The 8,699-nt window shown below is 38.2% G+C and overlaps 1 protein-coding gene across 4 annotated transcripts in view; it reads left to right on the top strand.

The window, feature by feature from the left end:
* The window catches only part of LOC100543754 (cytochrome b-245 heavy chain), a 29,805-nt gene that overhangs the window by 8,937 nt on the left and 12,169 nt on the right, over positions 1-8,699 (top strand). For 2 of the 4 annotated variants that reach the window (XM_019621651.2, XM_010725083.3), the window contains exons 3-6: positions 2,957-3,052; positions 4,053-4,163; positions 7,628-7,712; positions 8,211-8,356. In XM_019621651.2, coding sequence (XP_019477196.1) covers positions 2,957-3,052; positions 4,053-4,163; positions 7,628-7,712; positions 8,211-8,356 — 438 coding nt within the window. Of the gene's footprint in view, positions 1-564; positions 681-2,956; positions 3,053-4,052; positions 4,164-7,574; positions 7,713-8,210; positions 8,357-8,699 lie in introns of those variants that run through there. The other 2 variants (XM_003203011.4, XM_010725093.3) reach the window with 2 other exon arrangements.

Below are 8,699 nucleotides of genomic sequence, written 5' to 3'. Positions count from 1 at the left end.
GGGCTGGAACTGTGTGAGAGTACAAAAAAATGAAAAAAAAAAAACCCAGACAATCAAGTGACATATGTCCTCCCTGTAAACCCACGTAGAGGGGAAATGTTACAGTTTGCATGTGTGTCCCAAAAAAGGAGAGCTTTTGATTATATTTGGAGGCTTCTGTGAACCTTGAGTGATCAAAAGATAAATCATTCTAGTGACTGTTTGTCAAAAGGGATCTGCAGGAATGGGATCTCTGACCTGGGATGATAAAAAAAGACAAGGCCAGGGATGAGATAATTCTTCTGTGAATTGTGTATTACAATTCAGCACTGAAAGTTATACGAAGTGACAATACATTTTTCAGCAGAAAGCCTCACCAGTTACGCTATTTATTTTATCCAAACTCTGTATCTTGAGGAAGAGATAGTTTATATCAATCATTTATGTATGTGTGAGTTATAAAAAGTTGGTAGAAACATGTTTGAAATTGAACTATGGGTGTGATATGAAATTGAACTATGGGTTAATTTATTTCCTAAATGAATGAGAAAGGAAACAGGTTGCTGTAAGCTTCTGCTCTCACTTCCTTATAAGAGAAGTCATAGACACTGTCTGAGAAAGAACGGGGCTGTTGTGCACTCTCATCTCAGGCAAACATGGGTAACTGGGTGGAGAATGAAGGACTGTCCATCTTTGTCGTTGTAAGTACCATTTTTTGTTGTGATTTGTGTCCAGTAAAAAGTTCTACAAAGTGTTTTAATAAGCAGATCTCTTTGTGTCAGCGAATAACGTGTTTGATTATTCTGAAGCTAGGGCAGCAAGTGCAGTGACGCACTTCAAGAACATGATTTTTAAGGAGCTCTCCCTGGTACATGCGTTGCTGTAGGTTTCATTGTGAGCTGAGAAATGGTTGTATGTTAGCTGTTTTCTTGGATAGAAATAAATTTAAGTACCTGCTATTTTTAGATGCAACGATGAATTAAGGAAAAGAAATAACACTGCATCTCATTATTAGCTATATAACTTCAAAATAGAAAGCAATCACAACGACAAGGTTTTCTTGCATTTTTGTAAACAGAAATATATGTAATTGAGAGCACGTTGGACGTGTCTTGAGGATAGAAAATTAGCATTAGAGTCAGATTCCAGAATTTAGAGCAGAAAGTCATGAATTCTTCATTAGGGCAACTAGCACTTGAATCCATATTGAATATAGTTTGCATGGAGTGGCTGTGAAAGTATGTTAAACTATTCCAAGCAAGATTTGAAAGTACTAAAAATCTCACTCTCGTTTCATCGAGATAAACAGTAAGACAAAGCAGTCCTTGTGGGAGAAACCTCGGGCAGAAGTTAGTGTTTCAGAGTTCTCCTTTTTTCACATCAGTGCAATGTCATAGTCAAGATAAGTATATACATATGTTGATATTATAATACATGTAATAAAAAAGTAACGCCATTTAGGGGATTTCTGCAAAGTGGGGTTAGTATGTGTAAGTATTATTCACTGAAATCCTTAGCAAAGCATTCTTCATTGTCCACTACAGCATTATTATACAGGGCTGTCCTACGCCTGATAGAAACAGACACGATTTATATTGGTTTGCCCCAACAAAGTAGACACCTACCAGCCTTGATGCCAGCACACACTCCCTCCACTGGCCCTAACTAAAGAGTATGGGAGGCAGCTAACATTGCCACCCAGCTCCAGTTGGCAGAGGATGTCGCAGTGTTTTTCAAAGAGTCCATGTTCTGAATGGGTCAACACCAAAAACTGTGAGAGGCCATCAGAGATCGGCATTTTGTGAGGCTACTGTATGTGGAAGTGGCACACTCTCACTTTAAATGCGTGAGCATTTGATCTTGAGATTAATTTTATAATAAGAATTTGGGGATTCCTCATGTACTCCCTTATACTGATACTCCCTTATACTGATGGAAATCCCTTCACTTTCCCAGACTAATTCCATCCAGGTAAGAAGTCTTCAAATGCCAAACTAATCCCAGGTATTTACAGTGTCAGTTTGGACCAAAGGACCAGCAAAAATATGGGTTAAGAGGGATGAGCTACTGTCGAGTCAGAACTTATGGTATCCTTAACTTACAGCCATAGACTGAGTTTTCTCCCAGTTCTTGGAGTTTCTTTTCTCTGTTTTTACATCCTGGTTAATCTATTTATAATAGAGGTGCATTGATACAGATTGTACCACATAACACAGTATGTGAAATCAGCAAAGAGCTGATTTGATGGGCAAATGGCCAAATTCATTATAATTTCTGCAGCCAGATGGGCTACTTTCAGTAGTTTTGAGAAGGGCTAATAACTTCTCTGTCCTGAAGAAATCTGCTGTGTAGGATGCACACTGTGAGAGAGTACTGCAGTATAGCTATGAAAAAGTCTGATTTTGGATAGTCTAAACTCTACCTAAATGCCTGCATTAAATATTTCTTGCTGACTGATTTCAGACATTTAGAGCCTCCTACACAGTAGAAAACATTATGGTCAGGCCTCGGGTGTAATTAAGGCAATCTATATTTAGATCTCAAGCTTCTTAGTGCTGTAGAACAGCAATTAAGTGTTCCTCATACAAAGGTTAATATATCTGAGGAAGTGCCATTTTGAAGAGGCCCTAATTTTTAATGATGCTTGGAGTTTTAGCTAACCTCACAGACTTAACTAGACACATGTAACATCACAGTCCTTATATAATCATGTCTAAATTCTTAGAACCATGCAAAATTTTCAGCTGCCAATATCTGTATTTGGGTTTATTACCATTTCTATACACCTCAAAGCTAATTTCTACCAGAAAAAAAAATAATATATATATATATATATTCTCCTTGCTGAACCCTTCATACTCAGCACAGCTGTCTCTACAAACAGAAATACAAAGATCTTATTGGCCATCTTCTGTACTGTGTAAATTCTCTTGAATGATCAACAAAGTTTAAAGTTTCCTCTTCATTTTTCTTTCAGCTTGTGTGGCTGGGGTTAAATATCTTCCTCTTTTGGTGGTTCTATCTTGCATATGATCTCCCACAAAATTTCTTCTACACCAGAGTACTCCTTGGCGTAAGTACAAAACATACATTATCTTGGCACAGAGTGCGCACGCACAATTTTTCCTAGTTTTATTTGATTGAAACAGGATTAGTTTGCTGGAGCAACAGGTTCAAGAAGGAGTTAAAAGTCAAATAAACAGATAACTGAATGCACATAGTTGTCCAGAGCTTCTGAATAGAAAGCTGATAGCAAAATAGAGAGATCTCATTCTAAAGATGTTTCCAGGTAACAGTTGTGCTCATGGTAATTAAAGTGAATATGCATGATGGCTACTTTATTAAGGAGGAGACGAATAAAGTATTGCTTCTAAAACTATGATGCAATCGTTTTCCCTTCCAATTGTTTTTCATAGCACAAACAGTTTATATGGCTATCAAGGGAAAATATTCCTAAAAGATGAGGCAATGAATTTCCCTGGATTCTTTTTACAGAGATGCACACACAAGGGAAGTTTGGAGCTAGAGTTCTAGGGACTAACCTTCTGAAACTGAGATGAGCTTTATGAGCATGACAAAGCTTCTTTGATATTGGTGCAAGCTGCAAGAGAGACTAGCCTACATTTGTGAAGAATTCTGGATCCAGTCCCATTGCTTTTCTGAACACTGAACCACTTCCCTCTTAAGCTGTCCTTCTGTCTACCCTAATTCAGCCAACTGAAATAGCAGCGGGGAAATTTTCCTGAAATGTTGGGAAGGAAAATGCTGCTAGCTTAAATTTGCATCTGCACTTGGCTACCAACTGCCAAATGTGACAGGGAGCTTTTCATACTGCTGTGTTATTTCAAAACTGTAAATAGAGGGTAGCTTATCTGGAGGAATCTTTTCTTTCTGCATTTGTGCCCCTAACTAGGCCGCAGCATGGCTGCTCTGAAGTGCAAACATTGTTAACTAATTCTAAATCTCATGCTCATGAATAGTTGTGTCATAATCACTTATAAAATCTATGCTTATCTGTCTCCTGGATAATGTCTTAGGTAATTAATTTAATAATAGCACCTCTCCAATTTCAGCGTGCTTTGGCTCTGGCAAGAGCTCCTGCAGCGTGTCTGAATTTCAACTGCATGCTGATTCTGCTGCCAGTATGTCGAAACTTGCTCTCCTTCCTCAGAGGATCAAGTGCGGTAAGATGAAAAAAGAATTTCAAAATTTGTGACAAATAATAACCCAAGTAGCTTTGCAAGTACACCAAGAATCTTTGTCCAAGTTCCCCAAATATACCATAGTTGTGGGATGTCTTCTTTGAAGAAGTAGATAAACTCAGGGTTTTGCTCTGAGCAAGACTGAGGTCTATATGCCAGCGGTAAACCTAGAGCTCTATTGAGATATTTAGCCTTGACTTAGCCTTCCTCTTTTTTTTTTTTGTCTCCTGGGCATCATGCTGTCTCAGGTGCAGAGGCGCTCTGCTCCATGCCAGCCATCGTTGGTGGTGCTTACACATATTTCCTAGTCTATCAATGATACAATACCCATTTATAGTGGGATAAATTAGCCTGTATCTCCTTGCTTGCATATTCAGCTCTTACAGCAAATACATGCTTTCACAGACTTTTAGAAAGGGACTTTTCAACAAGTTCATAAACTACATTCTTTCTTTTTTGCATTGCATGTCCATCTCAGGATGAGACAGTTCACCAGCCTTTTGACCATTTCTAGCTCCCAACTGCCTAGTAGCAAGGAACTAAGAAAAGGATGATCGTTTCTAGGTGATATTTGGAGTGGCTTCCTATGGTAGCACTGACTTTGTCACGTTGCTGAAATGCAGATTGCTGTCTATTACAACAGAAACAATGCAGGGAAAGGAAAAAAAAAAAAAACCAACAACAAAATAATTTTATCCAGGCATATTAAAAAAAAAAGGGTCCTGTTCCGCAGCTACAATGATTAGGCCTCCAAAAGGAACTCTAAGTTGCAAACCTTGTTAATACAAAATGGATGTACTTTGTCAGCTGAGGGGACCCTAGCACTTCTTGTGTTTTTTTTCTATTCATCCTGTTGCCTCATTTCTATCTGCATCACAGTCACTCCATTCCTATCAAGGACCTGTATGCTGCCACATCTCAGTGGAATAATATTCTCCTCAAGCTCATAAACTTTCCTTCCAAATATATGATTACTCCTTTCTTCCTATCATCTTTAGCACTAGTTCACAGAACATGGTTTTCATCTGTAAATCTATCAGAAATTCTTTCATGCAGACGAGACTGTTTGTGAGGGTGGAAAAAGCAAAGCAAAAGAACAAGCAATCATACAATACGTGCAGTTTCAAGAATCCTTCATAGCAGAGGAGAGTGGGATATAAAGCCACCAGAAAATAATCAGACACAATCCAGGCTATATACTCATCTGGTACATATACTCTGGCAGTCATCATGGATGAATGTGAGCTGTCTCTGCTCCTAAATTATATTTTCAATGCCGTCCAAAGTGCTCTGGCCTTTTTTAGCCATAGCACTAAGAAATATAAACTTTCTATCTTGTTCTGAGATTCTTCGAATTCTGGGAAGTGGTAAAAGCAGACACGCTGTCTCCATGTGCGTGGAAGAAAAAGAATAGTAAGTAAAAATGTAGGGCTAAAGTTGTTCTTCCTCTGCTTTGAGGAAGATCAAATAGTATATGCCACAATGACAGCTGGCTTCCCAAGCTGCAGAAGTTAATAATGAACATAAATTTAGTAAGATTTTGTGTTGTCGTTAGATGAATACAGCTGGAAAACATTGATGAGATCTTGATCATACTAGGTCTTCATGAGGTCTGAAATAGATCTCACAGGCATCAAGCTGAAAGCAGGTTGGGAAGAGGTCTTCTGAGCTCAAAGCAATGAAAGAACTGAAGACATTTGCAGAGATGTTACAGTAATGCTAAAACATGATTCCAAGGGCTGAGAATTTTATTCCAGCTGGGTCTTAATGCTGCTTGTCCCTAGTTGCTCATCTTCTCTTCAGTTTGCAAGTGAGAATCATGTAGAGAGCTGCATGGTTTTGATGCCTGCCTGCAGCTCACTGTCTGGCTGTATGAGGAAGCTAAAGGCTCTGAGGGTGTGCAAGGACGTGAGGAAGGGACATAAAATAGGACTGTTAGGCAGTTGGACTTTGTTTAACTTCAATTGCTTGTTGCAATAAGGCTATACCTCAGGAAGGAGGTAATTATCTTAAGCAAAACATGCCAAGTCCACTGTGCCAGGGGTAGTGCTGGGACTGTGCCTTGGTGCAGCAGTACAGCTGCTTATGCTTGTTCTGCTGTTCAGTCTAATTAACTATGCTCTGGAAGCAAGACCTGTGAGGATCTCTTAAGAAAACCAGGATTTTTAAATGTCATGTAACATATTGAAAGGGTAGTGGCATTTCCAACAGCAATGCCATTGAGGTTAGGGAGAGGGGAAATTTGTTCAAACCAATTGCTCAATAGCAGTGTGCTGGAAACTCCCGCCCTTTACATCCTGCCACCCAGAAATCATGCACTACAAAGATATTTATCATTAACAGCTATGTTGTCTTCACATGCCCCTTTGTTCTGTGTTCATTGCTGTTGTTAATGAGCTTCACCACTGAACCTAACTGCAGCATTTTGCTATTGCTTGGTCTTATGCTTAATTGTTCTGGTGTTCTATTATCCCTTCTGTTTCGCTCTGAATGTCTGGGATGATGTGATCCACCCTGTTGACTGGGAAGATACTTTACCATACCATCTACAAAGTTAGTGTTCAGCTAGCACTTGAATGATTATTTTGCTCTCTTAATTGGTTGTGTAAAACACCTATATGGCTCTCATGCATACATGTTTTAGCTTGCTTAGTAATTTCTGCTTTTTGTCAGTCAGCAAAAGCAATATAAGGACACAACAGAATAATTACACTTTCTTCTGTATGGAGACAGCAAATGCTAACTTTACAGGAACATGAATTTATAGGAAAACTCCTGCTGACTATAATAGAGACTATAATTTAGATGGGACCTCTCAGGCACCTTTCATAATAGTTAATGAAAATATCATTCTGTTATCCTAAAAGCTGTTCTTCAGCTTGTATTAGTAGAGACTTTTTTATTCTTATTTCTCTTCGGGTAATTCCACTGACAAGTTGTAAGTGAGTGTTTGCCAAGTACACCCAGAGTTCTGGGAAAGGAATCACTTAGAACCATAAGTGACTGGTGTGTTCGGAGTGGAAGCACCCAAACTTGGGTGCTTGGAGTGTGAACTACAGCAGGGTCCTGTTGTTATGTGGCAATACAAGACTCTATCTAAAACAGTCAACTTCTCCAGACAGGCAGAGTATGATTATTCCCTCCATTTATAGCGTCTAATTTAAATTTAACACAGATAAGATATATATTTTTGCCATAATTGATGTTATTTTGCTTTCTCATTGTCATATACTTTGTTTCAACTAGACATATTAAAATACAACATGTTATTATCATATTCTGATGTATGGAGTAATATATTTTTGTTTATATTTAGGAATTCTAATTCTTTATCAGCAATGTCACCAATTCTTGTGCTCAGGGCCTCCATTCTTTTCTCTGCATTTAAATAAGTGTGTGTAGGAATCACAAGTAGTCTGCAAATATTTTTTTCCTCAAACTCAAAGTGCTGCTCTACCCGTATAAGAAGGCAACTGGACAGGAACCTCACCTTTCACAAAATGGTGGCATGGATGATCGCCCTTCATACTGGTTGGTACTCAAATGTTTCTTTGGTTATTGCTTTCCTGTTCGTGTTATGTAGAATCCAAATGAGATCCAAGTTCTTAAGGATATAGGAAGAGAGCTGATTTTATTAACTTAAATGAGTCAGAGTGCATCAAGGCTTGAAACATTTTAAGTATTATTCTGCAACTGATAGCAAAAGATGAATAAGCAAGGATGCTTTTCTCTTTCACTGCTAATAACATTCATGACAAGGATTAATAAAAGGTATTTGGCAATGTCTTGAGAACCAAATACTCTGGCTAAAATTTCTGTTTAGGCTTATTTCTTTGCTGGCACATTTGAAACAAATAAAAGAAAATATGAAAGAATTAATACTCATCAGTGATCTGAAATTGTCATGGAAGTGGCAAAGTTCTAAGCTGCTGCTGAGAAATGCTACAAAACTTACCCAAATGTTACCCCAAAACAGGGAGCATTTACTCTGTACTTATCCCTAATTATTTCTTTTTTTCTCTTTCCTAGCAATTCACACCATTGCACACTTATTCAATGTAGAGTGGAGCGTGCATGCACGTGTTGAAGAGAAAGGAACATTGGCAGCTATGCTTTCTAGACTTGGTGATAGCCCAAATGAAAGCTATATCAACTTTTACAGAGAAACTATTCCGGTAAGCTGTGAAGAATCATTATTACATTCATCTAGATGATTACCTAAGAGTATCTCAGAACGCTGCCTATTTCTGGAGTGCATAATTTGTCTTTGAACCATTCTGCAGGCAAGCCTTTTGGAATTCATTCTCCTATAGTGATCAATAATAGTGTTGCTGATTTTTGGCAATACCTTAAGCTTTTTCACATGAGGATTTCAAAGTAGCTTTAAAGCATAGCATAAAAAAAAATGCCCTGCAAGGAAGTCTTTTGAGTAAGGCAGACATTCCCACATAAAGGTAGACAGAAGTTGAGAAAAACATTTGAAATTGGGTTCCCTAAGCTCAGGATTAAAAAAAAAAA

This window comes from Meleagris gallopavo, chromosome 1 (assembly GCF_000146605.3).
Source record: "Meleagris gallopavo isolate NT-WF06-2002-E0010 breed Aviagen turkey brand Nicholas breeding stock chromosome 1, Turkey_5.1, whole genome shotgun sequence".
NCBI lineage: Eukaryota > Metazoa > Chordata > Aves > Galliformes > Phasianidae > Meleagris > Meleagris gallopavo.
The sequence above is the reverse complement of the archived record's forward strand: the minus strand, read 5'-3'. Positions and strand labels throughout refer to the sequence as shown.